The following is an 18781-nucleotide window of genomic DNA, read 5'->3' as shown; positions in this document are numbered from 1 at the left end:
GCCTCAGTGCGGCTGCAGAGTTCATGTGCAGGGCTGGGCTGAAACAACCCCCCCCCCCCGTTGACAAAACGGTCCGGGGGGTGGTGGGCCGGTCCGGACCAAAATGCCAGGGCTGAATTTTGGTCCCAGTCCGGCCCTGGTTAAAATTCAGGCCACAAGATGTAGCAACCAGTAGTGGACAAAGTACTCAACTGCAGTATACTTGATTCAAAGTAAATATACTCCTGGTCAAATATTACACTATACAAGTGAAAGTTGCTCTGTCAAATTTGTACTTTCCCCCCAAAAGAAATCCCAGAAATCTTCAAAACATATCAAAAATAGTGAAAATAGCAGATTTGTAAGCTTGTAGATCTGCTATTTTCACTATATTTGACATTTGGCTTAAAGGAGTAGTTCAGTAATTCTATCAACTACTCACCCCATGAAGCCTTGAATTCATTGACTATTTTTTTTGTCACATTCCTGAGACAATCATTTGATTACTGTGTCCTACCGGGTAATGTATCCGGTAGGAGACACAAAGGAGACTCTTTGTGTCTCCTACCGGGTAATGTATCCGGTAGGAGACACAAAGGAGACTCTTTGTGTCTCCTACAGTTCATCCATTGGTTAATAGTTCCTAGTTGCTGTATGTGTGGTGACTTCATTCACTTTACCTTCATGGTGTGTGAGAACATAGTAATAATATAGCACAGAAAAGTCACTGAGTACATTTACTCAAGTACTGTACTTAAGTACAATTTTGAGGTACTTTTAATTTACTGGAGTATTTTCAATTGTCTATATACTTTTACTTCTACTCCACTACATCTCAGAGGCAAATATTGTACTTTTACTCCACTACAATTATTTGAAAACTTTAGTTACTAGTTACTTTGCAGATGTACATCATTACATTATAAAACATGCAGTAACCACTTTAGCCCTATTTTATATCTATAGATCAGCTATTTGAAAATAGCTGATCTACAAGCTCACATAGATCTGCTATTTTCAAACATTTTAGTACTTTTACTTTTGGTACTTTAAGTACATTTTGATGCCAATACTTTTGTACTTTTACTCAAGTAAATTCTACATTGCAGTATTGGTACTTTTATTTAAGTAAAACATTTGAGTACTTTTTCCACCACTGGTAGCAACCAAGTACTCAACTCCAGTACGTGATCAAATATTACTGCAAGTGAAAGTTGCTCTGTCAAATTTGTACTTGAGTTAAAATACTGGATCCATCGAAAGAACAGAGGATAAGCGAGTGGTTTTGTCAGTCTTTTTTTCCCCTCTCTCTCAATCATTATCACGGGGACGCGGGGTTAACTGGTGGAGTTGCCAGATCTGTTTTTAGCCTAAATTCTCATGTCCAAGACCACATATCTTGAAATGCCAACAGTTTGCCACCAATTTTTTTAACAGCTACATTAATTCATCATACAAGATAGCTGTGTCGCGACCAGTGTTGCCAGATTTTGCGAGAGAAATAAGCAACCAGGTCTATGAAAACAAGCCCAAAATAAGTGACTATTATAGGCCACATGGGGTACATAAACCTATATGCATCGGCTATTTGAAAATAGCTGATCTACAAGCTCAAAACAAAGAAAAAGCAACATGCAACTATACTACCAATATTTACAAGCAACTTTACAGAAAAAACAAGGTTTCTTATAATAAGCAGACATGGCAACACCAGAGCCGTGGGCAACACTGGTCATGACGCAATCCCTTCATTTCATTCAGTGTGCCTGCCTTTCTCTTTTCTCTCTCACCCCCGCTCCCTATAAACAAAGATTTAAAGGTAGGGTAAGTGATTTGCAATTATTCAAATAATTGCAAAATGGGTCTATGTTCTGATAGTGCTCGTTACTATAGAGTGTCCTGTCCATATAAGGAGTCTCCAATGTCTCTCCAGCTCTTTATTAAACAGAAAATGCATTTTCAATGCTCTCTCCTGATTGGCTTAAAATGTGTCACCTACCTGAAAATGTACTATATTCTGTTTACTAAAGAGCTGGAGAGACCCCTGTGACCGAACAAACGCTCTGTAGCAATGATTACTATCATAATATAGTACTTTAACCTTTTTAACAAAAAATATAAAAATACATAAAAAAATCACTTACCCTACCTTTAACTTACATCTTAGGACAAGCCATATCTTCTTCATGCAACACATATAAGTTTCACCTTCCTCATAGCATTGTCAACATTTATCACTGAACAGTTTTTGTCTCTCTCTCGTCTCGCTATTAAGCACCACATTAATCTAAGCATGCTGGCTCTATCCAAAGTGACTGACTGACTGTCTCTCTCTGGCTGAAATCAATGCTCAACGTCATGACGCTATCCGGTAACATTACGCTAGGCGTTTTCACTACAGGGAAGATTTTATTCCCCCAGTACATTACTGAAAAATTACTAGGTAGACAAAACTTCCGCCACACAAGATCAGTGGCCATTTTCAAAATGTCCACAATACTTCCTGCACTTTGGCTATATGTGAACGGGACTTTATACAAGTTATACAAGTACATTTTCACCAGGTGAAATCCTTTATTAATGCATTTAGCTACGATTACGACTGTGTGGTTGACACTGTGTTAATTGACTGAACAACTTAACAGTTTGTTTCTAACTTTACTAGGCCATATTACACATGTTTGCATTTTAATTTCAATTGAATGTGGTTTTATTTCTTACAGCAAAACCCAAAGCCGTGGCTGCATCTGTCCTAGGTGAGTGTTGTTTAAAGTCGGTTGACTCTACTGTAAAGATGATTGATTGTTCAGTGAATCCAAGTTGTATTTTAATTTAATTTGAATGTGGTTTTATTTCTTATAGCAGAATCCAAAGGAACAGCCTCATGTGTCCCAGGTGAGTGTTGTTTACAGTGACTCTATGTAGACACCCACATATTAAGAATGAATGAGGGGGTCCTCAGTTACCACAGGGGGGGGCCACCAAATCTTTGTGTGATAGGAACTTTATACATTGACCATTTGAACCCTAGCATCCCTATTCTGTGGGGGAACATTCACAGAAAATAGCCGATCTACAAGCCGATAAAATAAATAGTCGATTTATTGAGCTCAAGCTCAATAAATAGCCGATCTACAAGCTCAATAAATACCCGATCTACAAGCTCAATAAATACCCGATCTACAAGCTCAATAAATAGCCGATTTATTGAGCTCAAGCTCAATAAATATCCGATCTACAAGCTCAAAATGTGTCGTGCTGCGACGCGTTTTGAGCTTGTAGATCAGCTGTAGATTGTAGCTAGGCTATTTCCAGTGAAGAGTTTTGGTGTAGAGGGGAAAATGAGCAGACTTTAGCAGCAGATTAAATGTGAAAATACACATTAACATGAATCCAACATATTCATAGAAAACATAATGTGTAAACAAACAAAACACATTTATTTACACAACACTGCTGACAGTGCTGTCAAACAAGCTATCTATGACATCTATGACAAAGTTTAATCTGCAACACAATGTTATAGTAGTGGGGGTCCCTGCTTTATCTCTCTCTCAGTTAGAGGGTCCTGGCCTGGAAAAACATTGAAGCCCTCTGATTTAGGGCTTTAACCACTAGTATTGTAGCTCGTTTTGGTTTTTTTATCCCATATGCTAGTTCCTTGTTAGTCCAGCAGGAACCTCGTTCCCAGGCTTTTCTCTTCTCAGAGAAGAAACGTGTGGTAATGACCTGAGGCAGAACGAGTGTATAGGGAAGTCCTTACATTCAGGGTCCCCATGGTCATGAAATTCCTGGACATATTTTGAAATTAGAAAAAGCTTTTTCCAGTCCTGGAAAAGGTTTGGAATGTATCAAGGGTCCTGGAAAGATATTTGGCTATGCATTGTTTTTGGCTATTGATTTTGTTCATAAAAAACATTTTCCAAAACATGTATAACATTAGACGAAATATGTAACTTAAGTCGTTTTCGCCGAACGGGCTGCATGAATGCAGCCTAATATATACCGAATGTGACAAAAATAACAGATCTACAAGCTCACAATGTGCTGCTGCGTGATGCGTAGTTAGTACATTTGGCACACAATTTGGAATGGAATTATATCATTCTATGTGTTTTCTTTGCTACACACATCTTGGGCAATAAGCGGGTACTGTGACACAAGTCCAGAGATGCCGCAGAATACTTTGATGATATTTGGAATTGACCAATTATCTTCAGTTAAACCACTTACACCACATCTCTAAGACGAAAGATTGTCATTGTCAGCTTGTAGATCTGTTTTTTTGCTAAATGTTCCCCACAGAATAGAGATGCTGGGGTTCAAGTGTATCTTAGGGGGGAAGATTTATATACTCATTTTATGTATATGACATACATGTAAGGTTCTATAAAGTATGAAAAAGGTTATTTACAGGGTTAAATATATCAATTGCCATCGTGTTTTATGTCAGTGGTTCTCAAACTTTTTCATGTCAAGGACCCCCAGAATTATATGTATTTGGCCGCGGACCCCCATCAAAATATTTTGTTCCAGGGTGGACCCCACCCCCATGAAGCAAAGATTTGAGTTAAAAACATATATATGTTATTTTAAAAAAAGTATTATATTTTTCCAAAAATAGCAGATCTACAAGCTCATATGAGCTTATTATCTGCTATTTCTGAAAAGCCCAAAGAAATCTTAAAAATGACACAGATGCGTTCCCGCTCTTACTGTAGGAGTGGTTTAGAACAGTGGTTCTCAAACTTTTTCATGTCAAGGACCCCCACATTGACACTTATTAGCCCGCAGACCCCCATTTAAAAATATATGCCAGGGACCCCCATAAGAGAAGATTTTTTTACGGCTCTAGCAGCGATTCTCAACTATTTTAATTTCAAGGACCCCCAGTTTGACATGCATTAGGCTACGGACCCCCATTTAATGGCATCTCTATCTCTGGGACCCCAATTTGTATTGTAAAATCAATGTTAAGGTAACTCTGAGAGTGTACAAATGGAACCAAATGGACCCGTTAGGGTCCATTTGGTATCATTTGTACGCTTTCAGAGTTACAGACCCCATTTGGTTCCTATCCATCATTTAGCTGGGGACCCCCTGGAATTATTAAATTGGGGAAATGCAAGTCAATGGACTATTATTAAAAAAAGAGAAGTAATACGAATGCCATAATGAGTCTTGTATTCCAGTGAGCTATGCTCTAGGATAGGTGGCATAGCAAAAATTTGGCACGACATTGAATTATGTTCTATGCTTTATTTTTGCTACACTGCCTGTATTTGGGCATTGCACATAGGAGTAAGAGACTCATTATTGTGCTGAATGATTGTTATATAGGCCTGGAAATTGGGTTAAATATTCTGGAAAATTCTGGAAATTCATTGGTAAAAATGTGTGGGAACCCTGTACATTGTAAATTATATACTTCCCCTGGAAGCTGTCTTTTTGGACCAATCACAACATGGTTTTCATGTAGACAGATCTACAAAGCATCAACATTCCTAGGGCGGTACTTCCTGTACTGTCACTCAGTCATTTCAGTAGCCGTTCACTGTACCCACCTAGTGGTGAAACATAATGTATTTTAGTCGAAAAGGGGTGTCGCCTAATGGCTTAATAGCTACAAAATGTCAAAGCCCCACCCCGGTTTCACCCACATGTTTAAAAAATTGGTACACACCTGTATCATGTCCTGACTTACAAAAAAGTATCTTGGAGCCATGACCTAAACACCAACAGGAAGTCAGCCATTTTTAATGTTTGTGGGGTTTTAGAGCATTGTATGCCATTTTCACATACATACTGTTCTTTTTATATGTTCTATAAAAGAGACATCACTGTTCCTGGGTCTGACACAAACAAACACCATCAAGAGCAAGGGTCAAGACCAGAAACTGATCCAGGACCAGCAGGACCAGAGCGAAGCAGAGAAACTCGCAGCTCTACTGAAGGAACAGAGGGACCATGCAGAGAAGCTCACAGTTCAAATGAAAGAAAAAGAAGACACCATCAAAGAGATGGGGGACAGCAAGACCCGGGAACAGAAACTGATCCAGGAACAGAGGGACCAAGCAGAGAAGCTCTCAGTTCAAATGCAAGAAAAAGAAGACACCATCAAAGAGATGAAGGACAGTAAGACCCGGGACCAGAAACTGATCCAGGACCAGAGGGACCAAGCAGAGAAGCTCTCAGTTCAAATGCAAGAAAAAGAAGACACCATCCAAGAGATGAAGGACAGCAAGACCCGGGAACAGAAACTGATCCAGGACCAGAGGGACCAAGCAGAGAAGCTCTCAGTTCAAATGCAAGAAAAAGAAGACACCATCCAAGAGATGAAGGACAGCAAGACCCGGGAACAGAAACTGATCCAGGACCAGAGGGACCACGCAGAGAAGCTCACAGTCCAAATGGAAGAAATGAGGAGTGAAGTGGAGAAGATCAGCCAGAGACAGATGGAGGCAGACGAGAAAAGTGAGTGAAACCATGTTACTCTTTCAAACGTGTGATCACGATGCTACTTCTATTAATTCTGATGATGCCTTCAGTTTCATGTCATTACTTTAAATGATGTTAAAAAACAAAAGCTATTGACAAGAATTCTACTACACAACAACGCTCCTTGCAAAAAACACAGAAGAGTGAAACCACCACCCAGAGTGGAAATCTTTCAAACCGCTCAGCCTGTAGCGTCTCCATAGAAACAGGGGAAATGATAAACGTGTGACGACACGGCCCACTTAGCGTACGCTATTACTCACTTCCATTAACAGGATATTCAATTCTCTGGAAACTGAGGACTATTTATGAAGTATCCATAACAACTCCATGTCTTTATCTGTTTTGGAGTGTGTTTTATTGTTAGTTTACAGTCATGCTGTGTGTAAGGAAGTAGAAGGGAATGTTTGTACACAGGCACATGGTCTATCTGTGGTGTTGGCAGTGTCACGCTGCCACCAAGGCAATATTTTTTAGTTTGCCGTTTTCTGCAGGGAGCGTTGCCGTGTAAACATAGCCTAACACTGTAGCGTTTATATGAACACATGAACATTACCGCACAATGAAGGCCATTGAGTGTGAATGTTTACACGAACAGTGTGAGGCTGCTGTACTTACTTATTTGAAAGGTGACACCTTCACAACAAACAAACTACTGTTTCTGCCTTTTAGCCTCCTTCATCAGAGCTGTGATGAAGACTACTAGGCAGGAAGGAACCTTACAGCCTTTGGTAAAGGTTTGGGTTGTGTAGTTACCCTGTGTACTGTGTTGCTCCGTTGATTATAAATTGATAATCCAGAAATAGTCTCCTTGTTGACTTACATTTTATGATAAAACAGGGCTCTCAAAGTCACTATTTTAACACTTAAAGGATGGCAAATAAAACAGATTATGCCAATGTATAACGTCACAAAACCCAGTATGTTTTTTGTGTTTTTGAGAAAAAAATCAACTTCATGTTGATTTAGCTATTTATATTAGAAAGACAGACCCGGACTGTATCCATGGATCTGGATCTGGATCTTCAAATGGAATAATAAAATCAACAGGAAGTTGACATAAAAGCGAAAATATTATTTGTTGGTAGAATCAGCCTTTTTTTTTGCCTTGCTTTATGTGCTAAAACAGTGACCTTGAGAGCTGTTTCACTGTACAATGTTAGTCAATGAGGAGACTATTTTTGGATGATCAATTTCTAATCAACGGCGCAACAGAGATATCTCACCAGTTGGACTAGTTCTACTATGACAATGTGACTATACAACCCAGACCTCTACCAAAGTATCATTGCACTTTAATATATTATCTTTGTTATTTTGTAATTACACCACTAATGATAAAACAAATCCCCCTTCAAGGTGCTTCTGCAACTCCAACCCAGCTGGTCACAGGAGCAGAGGACAAGCTGCTGTCTGCTAGGAGGGTGTTCATTCAAAGAATCTCAGAGCCCGTCCTGAACGAGCTATTGGACGATCTTCTGGATAAGAAGGTCATCACTGATGAAGAATTGGAAACAGCCATGGGGGAAAAGCTCACAAAAAGCAAAGCGCGTCACGTTATCGACATGGTGCGGAGAAAGGGAAACAAGGCCAGTTCATTAATGATTGACACGATCAGTCAGCTGGATCATAACCTTAGTGAAGTGCTGCAGCTGAAGCCGCCACCTACCAATTAGCCTGACATGCTAACCCTACGGCTTAGCTTGACATGCTAACCGTGTGGAAACAATGATGTTTCCAGAGCTTTCACACTTATGCAGCTAGTTTCAGGGATGAGGGGAGAGCAGATAAGGGTCAATAGATCATGGAAGATAGACAGACAACACTGTTAAGCCTGTAAGAACACAGAAATGGGAACAGATCCACAGTGAAGTAAAGCATTTGAATGATATGTAACATGAAAATATTGTAAAAGCTCCTATAATGTAACCTTAATGTCTTATCAGGGATTTGAACCATGGTTTCCTGCACAAGTGCTGATTATTGTTTTATTTTATTTTAACTGAGCCAATAGAGCCTGTCTGCTTGCTCAGGGGAGTCCTCAGAGTTACTCCCGTAAGGGTCCATTTGGAACCCCCTCAGGGACCCCCCGAGGGTCCCTGGACCCCACTTTGAGAACCACTGCCCTACACTCTTAGAATCAGGAACACAAATCATTGTTCATGATGATTCTCTTCATGGATTCACTCTGTTTGACACCATGGAACACTTTTGTTTTATTTTAGGTATTTTATTCTTCAGTTTTTAAAATAGTAAATACTACTGTTGGTGTATGATGTTTTGAATGGTTTAGGGCCAAAATACATTGTGATCTTGTGTGATATCATGAGCCATCCAGAGCTCTCAGGTCATCTAAAGATCTGCTTTTTGTCACTAGAATCACAGCTAAACATAGAGAAGCAGCATTTAGTTTTTATGCTTCACAAATCTGCAACAAACTACCAGAAAACTGTAGGTTCTGCTGCCTCCTAGTTATTTTAAATCACAGATAAAAACCTTTCTGTTTGATGCTGCCTTTGATTGAGGTGTTTTCTCTGTCTTATGCACTGGATACTTTTATTATATCATAATGTCCTTTAATAATGTGTTTCTTTGCTTGATGTTCTGTAAAACACACTGAATTACCTTGTTGTTGAAATGTGTGTTACAAATAAAAAGGCCTTTCCAAGCTCTTGTAATGTTGTGGTTTTATGTGAATAGAGTTTGATATCAAGTAACAGTGTGAAGAATGTTTATTAGAGCTGGAAGATTCCTAACAGTATATTTCAAGGGACGGTTGGTGACTCTAGCTTGAAGGTGAGGAGCTCTGCACTTAGAACTGTAGACTCACTCCCCATTGCACTCAGAACTGCAGACTCACTCGATTTGCACTTAGAACTGCAGACTCACTCCCCATTGCACTTAGAACTGTAGACTCACTCCCCATTACACTTAAAACTGCAGACTCACTCGATTTGCACTTAGAACTGCAGACTCACTCCCCATTGCACTTAGAACTGTAGACTCACTCCCCATTGCACTTAGAACTGTAGACTCACTCCCCATTACACTTAAAACTGTAGACTCACTCGATTTGCACTTAGAACTGCAGACTCACTCCCCATTGCACTTAGAACTGCAGACTCACTCCCCATTACACTTAAAACTGCAGACTCACTCGATTTGCACTTAGAACTGCAGACTCACTCCCCATTGCACTTAGAACTGTAGACTCACTCCCCATTGCACTTAGAACTGTAGACTCACTCCCCATTGCACTTAGAACTGTAGACTCACTCCCCATTACACTTAAAACTGCAGACTCACTCCCCATTGCACTTAAAACTGTAGACTCACTCCCCATTGCACTTAAAACTGTAGACTCACTCCCCATTGCAGGAGGTTTCGTTCATCGTTGATAAGAACAGCTGAATGGACCTCCAAGCTCACAATGAGGTTGGAGGTCAAAAGGGGGTGGAGCCTGGAGTCAGCAAAACCAGCTGGTTTTGTCAGAAGGGCTTTTTAATACTTTTCATTGGTTAAATATTTGTTTTATCAACACACAGACGTAAAGGGTGTTCAGTAGCACTGATTTATGGAAAGAAAATGCAAAAAAATGCAAAAGCAGAAAAATGTAGTCGCAATGCAGCAATGTCACATACAGGGTCAGGTCACATACAGGGTCAGGTCATAGAGAGGGGTGGGGGTCGCCTCAGATGTTTCTGCTGTCAGGAATAAGGTCATGCTGTGGTGGTCTGCAGACGAGTCAGAAAGTGTGTGAGAAGTGGGGAGGTGAAGTGTAAAGAGTCCTGTAGGTCACCACAGAGAGAACCAGAGGACAGACATTGGGGAGGTGAAGTGTAAAGAGTCCTGTAGGTCACCACAGAGAGAACCAGAGGACAGACATTAGGGAGGTGAAATGTAAAGAGTCCTGTAGGTCACCACAGAGAGAACCAGAGGACAGACATTAGGGAGGTGAAATGTAAAGAGTCCTGTAGGTCAAGCTCAAAACGCGTTGCACTGCGACGCGTTTTGAGCTTGTAGATCGGCTATTTTTGCTAATTTTGTGTGACATAGAATGGCCTGACAGTATGTGCCATGTGGACATTGAGGACAGTGGTTCTCACACTTTTTCATGTCAAAATGATATGTATTTCACCGCGTACCGCCATCTCAAATATGTTGTTCCAGGGACCCCCCAGAAGTGAAGATTTCAGTTACAAATGTTCACTTAAAAAAATATATATTCAAAGGTTTGCACACATTTTCACGATTTTTCAGAAATAGCAGATCTACAAGCTCATAGCGCGGCACTCGGTGCCGCGCTATGAGCTGCTATTTTTGAATAGCCAAAGTATAAAAGGTTAAAATGATGGTGATGCTATTTTAACACATTTGGCTGGGGACCCCCTGGAACCCCCCGAAGGACCCCTGGGGGTCCCCAGACCCCACTTTGAGAACCAATGACATAGAGGACATACATGGAGAGGACCTTGATTATGCTGAGGGAAGGGTTTGCACCAATCAGAACACTGGGTCTGGGTAGAATGACTATATCAGGAGAAGGGGTTTACTTTGTGTGTTTTTGTGCAAATAGTCTGATATATAATACTACAGCAGGAATAATTTGTACAGTAGGTGGCGGTATACACCATCAAGGTAGTAATCCGCCATAAAACTAAGAGAAGAAGAAGAAGAAGAAGGTCACCTGTCCTCTGCTCTACCAATCAGATTCAGGTGTGTCAGTAATCCCGCCCCCTTCCTCCTTTTAAAAATGTTTGTGTGGAAAACAGCAGCAGAGTCTCTGTGAGTAGAGTTAAGATCATTCATTCATTCATCTACATGTACTTAATGCACTCAGTAGTAAACAGCAGCTACTAGAGATTCATACAATCATCTATTATAATGAATATACTATAACATCACACATTTCAATGTCTTTATCTGAGTCCACATTTATAAAATACATTACAAGGGCACAAATATTTTTATTTTGCTTCTGATCTCCCACACACTGTCCTACACACTGTCCTACACTCTGTCCTACACACTGTCCTACACACTGTCCTACACACTGGAAACAACGTGTCTCAGTGCTTGAGTCCAAACAAGTCCAGAATATAAACAACAAATGCACATGAACTTATTCACAGTTAACATAGTTCATACACTTCAGTCTGTCATGTTACCAACACCTGAGACACATTATGGGTTTATAAGAAGCACCTTCTCCTCCAAATAGATCCACTGGCTATAATGGAGGAGATTGAGCAGTATTTATCAAGCTGCTGTGCCTTATAATACACTTGAACAACCTCCTCATCCTCAAGTCTCTGACTTCACACACACACACACACACACACACACACACACACACACACACACACACACACACACACACACACACACACACACACACACACACACACACACACACACACACACACACACACACACACACACACACACACACACACATCAACACATCAACACACTGCTGGCTGCTATGAAGTGAAATCATAACCACTTCAGGTAAGACATGATTTATTTTATTAAACTGCTAATGAGCAGTTTATGTTTATGATTCATTCATTTAACACTGCAGGTTATATGTTTATGATTAATGTTTCACTGCTGCTGTGCAGTTTATATGTTTATGATTAATGTATGTTTTACTGCCGCTGTGCAGTTATAAAGTCTACTATTTGGAACAGGAGCCTAACAAGTTAGTTTAGTTGTGAAACTGTCGCTGTGCAGTTTATATGTTATGATCAATGTATTAGTTTATATGTTATGATCAATGTATTAGTTTATCAGTTATTATGTCTATTAAAGCAGGAGTTACAACAGTTGCTGGTTTGGTTCGTAATAGAACATGTTTGTCTGGAATCTGCTTATTGTTTATTGTTTTGCATGTGGTTCATAAATGTTCGGGTTTATGGGTTCATGGTTTGGTGTGTTTACATTTGTTTGCACTGATTATTGTTATATAATATCAATACAAAAATTAGATTTATTGTAATCAATGTAATATCAATAATATAGATGTATTAACCTGACACTAATCAATATAATATCAATAATATAGATGTATTAACCTGACACTAATCAATATAATATCAATAATATAGATGTATTAACCTGAAACTAATCAATATAATATCAATAATATAGATGTATTAACCTGACACTAATCAATATAATATCAATAATATAGATGTATTAACCTGAAACAAATCAATATAATATCAATACAAACAGCCAGGTAGATCAGCGTGGTGGTGTAGTTTTACAGTGGGTCCACTAGATGGCGCACATTGACCAGATTAAATAGTGATGATGTCTTTATGTAGTCTAGCTCAGGGGTCCTCAATGTGTTTCAGGCCAGGGACCCCTTAGCTGAGACAGACATGAAGCAGGGACCCCTTAGCTGAGACAGACATGGAGCAGGGACCCCTTAACTGATACAGACATGAAGCAGGGACCCCTTAGCTGAGAGAGAGATGAAGCAGGGACCCCTTAGCTGAGACAGACATGAAGCAGGGACCCCTTAGCTGAGAGAGACATGAAGGGACCCCTTAGCTGAGACAGACATGAAGCAGGGACCCCTTAACCTAGACAGACATGAAGCAGGGACCCCTTAACCTAGACAGACATGAAGCAGGGACCCCTTAACCTAGACAGACATGAAGCAGGGACCCCTTAACCTAGACAGACATGGAGCAGGGACCCCTTAGCTGAGACAAACATGGAGCAGGGACCCCTTAGCTGAGACAGACATAGAGCAGGGACCCCCACTACATATTGTATAAAATATTGTTGCGATTAAACTTTTCCATAGATTTCATAGATAGATTCATAGACTTGTTTGACAACACTGTCATCAGTGTTGGATTCATGTTAAAGGACAACTTTGTTTTTTTTAAACCAAAGTTTATGTTTTAGCTTGTAATTAAAGTAAATAAAATATGAGTGTTACATTTTTTTCATTTACTGCTTTCTATAGTTTTAGCCATTTTCGCGATCTTTTTTTACAGTGGGCGGGGGCCTTCGGGCAGGTGGCGAAATATGTATTTTTTACGCAATAAAAAAGGTCCTGTGGTCTTTGATGGCCAGATGTGAATTATTGTGGTCTAGAAGAGCTACTACAAATAATAATAAAGAAATCGCCGGGTTATTGTGTAAAAAAAGACATATTTCGCCACCTGCCCGAATGCCCCCGCCCACTGTGAAAAAGATCATGAAAATTGCTAAAACTATAGAAAGCAGTAAATGAAAACATTTTAACACTCATCTTTTATTTACTTTAATTACAAGCTAAAATATAAACCTTGGTTGTAAAAAAACAAAGTTGTCCTTTAATGTGTATTTTCAGACATGTAACCACTTAAAGGTAGGGTAAGTGATTTACTTTGGTTAAAATAAGTGTTAAATAGCTCTACTGTATATTCTGATAGTACTCATTGCTATAGAGTGTTTGTTCAGTAAAAGGAGTCTCCTTGTCTCTCCAGCTCTTTATAAAACAGAAAAAATAATTTTCGTTTCAGTTTCATTTCCAATTTCATCCAATCAGGATAGAGAACTCAATCAGGATACAGATTAAACAAGTGAAATTGGAAGTGATGACACTAGAAATGAGCAGGCAAAATTGGAACTGGAACACTATGAAAAGCTTAAAAATTGGTACTTTCTCCTGATTGGTTGAGATTTTGACACCTACCGAATTATTTTTTCTTCTGTTTATTAAAGAGCTGGAGAGACGGGGAGACTCCTGTTACTGAACAAACACTCTATAGCAATGATTACTATCAGAATATAGAGCTTTAACCTTTTAACAAAATACTTTTTGTTTTAACCAAAAAATATCACTTACCCTACCTTTAAACCCTCAATACTTAGTCAATTTGACCTTTCTGTACTTGGTCTGCTCTTTGTTCCCTCTACACTAAACCTAGCCGCAAGCAACTTGATATTAAACTACGTTAAACTCACCAACATGGCAGCTGTACAGAAAGCTTGAATGATCCTCTTAGATCTGCTAAGTTTCTGTTGTCATGTTATGAGTTACTTTCTGTCAATACATTCTGTTCAGGTGATTGTTTTTAAGTGATGGAGTTAAGAAGCGCTCGTTTTCTATAACTCAACGTCCTGCTGCCTCCTGCATCATGTGACCTTTAGAAACAGGAGGTACGCAGGACCGTTGAGTGAGAAACAGTGTTCCTGTGGCCCCCGGGGGATTCTGACGTGGCCCCCGGGGGATTCTGACGTGGCCCCTGGGGGACACAGGTGGCCCCTGGGGGACACAGGTGGCCCCTGGGGGACACAGGTGGCCCCTGGGGGACACAGGTGGCCCCTGATGTGACTGTGTGATTGTCATGGCAGACCCCTGAACAGTTTTTCAGGCCGTGACCACCCAAAAAATCATATTTGACCTGAGGACCCCCTTAAAAGGTCATATTTGAAGTGGGGACCCCCTCCCCCCCTCACTCTGATAAGCACTTTGAATCGTATGAGTTGAGGCATTACATTTAGTTTAACTCTAAAAAGTTTCTCATATTTTTTGACAATTTGACCAGTTTTTATACTATAGTTTGTTGATTACTTTTGATGCAGTAATGCTCTTTTTCTTCTTTTTTTTCCTTCTTTTTTGGGGTATTAAAAGGTCTTAAAAGTCCTTAAATTGTCACTTTACTGTCATCTGGGGACCCTCCAATAATCATGTGCGCACAGGTTGAGAACCACTGCTCTAGACCAGGGGTCTTTGTCAGGCCAATTAAGGACCCCTTAGCTGAGAGAGAGATGAAGCAGGGACCCCTTAGCTGAGAGAGAGATGAAGCAGGGACCCCTTAGCTGAGAGAGAGATGAAGCAGGGACCCCTTAGCTGAGAGAGAGATGAAGCAGGGACCCCTTAGCTGAGAGAGAGATGATGCAGGGACCATGTGGTCAGGTATGACCACATGGTGACAACCTGCCCCCTAGTGGTCAGATTCAGGTATGACCACATGGTGACAACCTGCCCCCTAGTGGTCAGATCCAGGTACGACCACATGGTGACAACCTGCCCCATAGTGGTCAGATCCAGGTATGACCACATGGTGACAACCTGCCCCCTAGTGGTCAGATCCAGGTAAGACCACAGATAAGGATAAGGATAATTCCTTTTAACAGGACGTTCATGAAAGTCCTTGCGGTCTTGTTTCCAATGAGGGCCTGTGAGCAATTAGGGGTTAAGAGTCTTGCTCAGGGACACATTTCATTTCATCGACACATATGCTGGCGTGGCCTGGAATCGTACCTGGGGCAACCAGGGCCTCTGGCTCCCTAGGCGGGCTCACTAACCACTCAGCTATGGCCGCCCCTAAAATCAATGAGTTTGTCTGGATACTAGGGTCAGTAGAGGTCAGTGAGTAGGGGTCAGTGTTTGTGGATCCAACTGTCTGGTTTATGACCTGATGAACCAGACAGACAGATCCACTATGAGAGAGAGAGAGAGAGAGAGAGAGAGAGAGAGAGAGAGGGGTGGGGATTGGTCAACATGGTCAGCATGGCTTTACTCTGTGACCTGTCTGACCCTTCATGTTTACCTGTCTGTCTGACCCTTCATGTTTACCTGTCTGTCTGGACTGACTGACCATTGACTGGTTAAATACACTCTGGACAGCTGCCTTGCTGTGTGTGTGTGTGTGTGTGTGTGTGTGTGTGTGTGTGTGTGTGTGTGTGTGTGTGTGTGTGTGTGTGTGTGTGTGTGTGTGTGTGTGTGTGTGTGTGTGTGTGTGTGTGTGTGAGAATCAGCTATTTTCGGTCATTAGTTATTTTCAGATGAAAGAGTAAAAGTGGTCAAACTAGCCATAGAATAACATGATCAGAAACATCTTCCACTAAACAGGAATGGTCTCAGAAATGTTCATAAAAGCAAAAGGTTAAATAAAGCCTCAATCAGTGATTTCTTCACCTGGTTGGCTGTATGTAGAACAATGATAATATCTAAACATTCTATCATTTTCACTCGTAACATTGTAATGTTGCTTTATTCCATGAGTAGTGTGTAAATATATTGAAATATCAAATGGACTTAATATCCCAGTAGAAATTATGATTCTATGAGCATATATATCTATATCTATCTATCTATCTATCTATCTATCTATCTATCTATCTATCTATCTATCTATCTATCTATCTCTATATATATATATATATATATACAGTATATATGCTCATATAGTCCACTAAAACACCCAGACTGTCATAGACTCACCTCTAATTATGTGTAATCATGTTTTTAATAAGGCATGTCATCTAACTGTGTGTGTGTGTGTGTGTGTGTGTGTGTGTGTGTGTGTGTGTGTGTGTGTGTGTGTGTGTGTGTGTGTGTGTGTGTGTGTGTGTGTGTGTGTGTGTGTGTAACAGGGACCATTGAGAGCTCAGAATGGGGTAAGTTAGGACAGGGTGAAATGGGGTGGGGGTGTGGGTCCCTGGGGGGGGGTTGTCCCTTTATGATTCCGTACAGATCCTGTTTACGATCAGCCACTTGGAAAAGAGACACACACACACACACACACACACACACACACACACACACACACACACACACACACACACACACACACACACACACACACACACACACACACACATACACACACACACACACACACACACACACACACACACACACACACACACAGTTTCTAGCATAAACCTGTACAGTTAATGAGTACCCCCCCCCCCCTGTCATGCTTCCCTAACTTTTTCTTTTTTCCCTTCTTTCTGGTGAAGTTACAAGATGGTGGGGTTAGGGGAGGGGCATGTTTTTTTCTGGGGGTTTCTAGATGAATACATGTTGTGCTTCATCTGTGGAGCCTGTTTTCCAGCCTCTGTCCTGCCTGCTTTCCGCTTGACTCCACTAAAAGAACCACAAATAACCAACCCTAACCTAACCTAACCCTAAACCTAACCTAACCTAACCTAACCTAACCCTAAACCTAACCTAACCCTAAACTTAACCCTAACCCTAAACCTAACCTAACCTAACCCTAAACCTAACCCAGCCCTAAACCTAACCTAACCTAACCCTAAACCTAACCCAACCCTAAACCTAACCTAACCCAACCCTAAACCTAACCTAACCTAACCTAACCCAACCCTAAACCTAACCTAACCCAACCCTAAACCTAACGCAACCCTAAACTTAAACTAACCTAACCTACCCAACCCAACCCTAAACCTAACCCAACCCTAAACCTAACCTAACCTAACCCAACCCTAAACCTAACCTAACTTAACCCAACCCTAAACCTAAACTACCCAACCCTAAACCTAACCCAAACCTAACCTAACCCAACCCTAAACCTAACCTAACGTAACCTAACCCAACCCTAAACCTAACCCAACACTAAACCTAACCTAACCTAACCCTAAAACCTAACCCAACCCTAAACCTAACCCAAACCTAACCTAAACCTAACCTAACCCAACCCTAAACCTAACCTAACCCAACCCTAAACCTAACCTAACCTACCCTAAACCTAACCCAACCTAAACCTAACCCAACCCTTAAACCTAACCTAACCTAACCTAACCCAACCCTAACCTAACCTAACCTAACCCTAAACCTAACCCTAACCTAACCCAACCCTAAACCTAACCCAACCCTAAACCTAACCTAACCTAACCTAACCCAACCCTAAACCTAACCTAACCTAACCCAACCCAACCCAACCCTAAACCTACCCTAAACCTTTACACGTCCATGGCAATCAATGAGTTTAACCAACGTCCATGGTATATCACGCAGAGTATTGGTTCTCCAGGGGTCCTTGGAGGGTTCCAGCGGGTCCCCAGCAAAATATGTTAATATCGCCTCACAATATTTTTTAACCACTTTAAAACTTTTATACTTTGGCTATTTTGAAAAATCGTGAAAATATTGCAAATCTTTGAATATATATATATATATATTTTTTAAGCGAACATTTGTAACTCAAATCTTTGCTTCGGGGGGTGTTGTTACAATAGAACTATGCACAAAAACTGCACTTTTTGACTTTCTGTAAACGTGTGATATGACCAATAAAGCTGATTCTGATTCTGAACACATCAATGAAATAATGGTTTAAAGGGATAGTTCACAAAAAAAATGGCTCTATGAAAGTGACCCCATGGAGACTCGTATGTTTTTGTCTCGTTCCTGAGACAATAATGTGATGACCAGCGGACCGGTAGGCAGAGGTTCCGGTAGGAGACACAAAGGAGACTCTTTGTCTCTCCTACCGAACCGCTGTCGCTCATCAGATTAATAAACTGAATATAAACATGTATGGAG

The 18781-nt window shown here is 40.7% G+C and overlaps 2 protein-coding genes across 3 annotated transcripts in view; both read left to right on the top strand.

The window, feature by feature from the left end:
* Window positions 1-6108, top strand: part of LOC308074139 (GTPase IMAP family member 8-like) — a gene marked incomplete at both ends in the record, with an annotated part of 34222 nt that extends 28114 nt beyond the window's left edge. The window contains 3 exons of the mRNA XM_080413471.1: window positions 2703-2735; window positions 5812-6068; window positions 6103-6108. Of these exons, the coding sequence (XP_080269597.1) occupies window positions 2703-2735; window positions 5812-6068; window positions 6103-6108 (296 nt within the window). The remainder of the gene's footprint in view (window positions 1-2702; window positions 2736-5811; window positions 6069-6102) is intronic.
* Window positions 6109-6183: 75 nt separating this feature from the next.
* On the top strand, window positions 6184-8616 carry LOC308074971 (putative caspase recruitment domain-containing protein 17P). Of its 2 annotated transcripts, XR_013932146.1 has the most exons (3): window positions 6184-6453; window positions 7837-8385; window positions 8424-8616. XR_013932146.1 is itself a non-coding variant. In XM_080414539.1 (2 exons), the coding sequence occupies exons 1-2, from the start codon at window positions 6210-6212 to the stop codon at window positions 8151-8153; spliced, it is 561 nt and encodes a 186-aa protein (XP_080270665.1). In that variant the 5' UTR covers window positions 6184-6209; the 3' UTR covers window positions 8154-8616. The 2 variants fall into 2 exon arrangements, 1 of the variants encoding a protein (XP_080270665.1); XM_080414539.1 differs by having other exon boundaries at window positions 7837-8616.
* The last annotated feature ends 10165 nt before the right edge of the window (window positions 8617-18781 follow it).

The sequence above is a fragment of the Gymnoscopelus braueri genome (genome assembly GCF_963280865.1).
Source record: "Gymnoscopelus braueri genome assembly, chromosome: 19".
Classification (NCBI taxonomy): Eukaryota; Metazoa; Chordata; class Actinopteri; order Myctophiformes; family Myctophidae; genus Gymnoscopelus; species Gymnoscopelus braueri.
Note: the sequence above shows the minus strand (reverse complement) of the source record. Positions and strands in the feature narration are given on the sequence as shown.

Coding starts and splice junctions, on each gene's coding strand:
- LOC308074971 (XM_080414539.1), top strand. CDS start 6,210: ATGAAGGACAGCAAGACCCGGGAACAGAAACTGATCCAGGACCAGAGG. Junction 6,454..7,836: donor GATGGAGGCAGACGAGAAAA/GTGAGTGAAACC, acceptor TCCCCCTTCAAG/GTGCTTCTGCAACTCCAACC.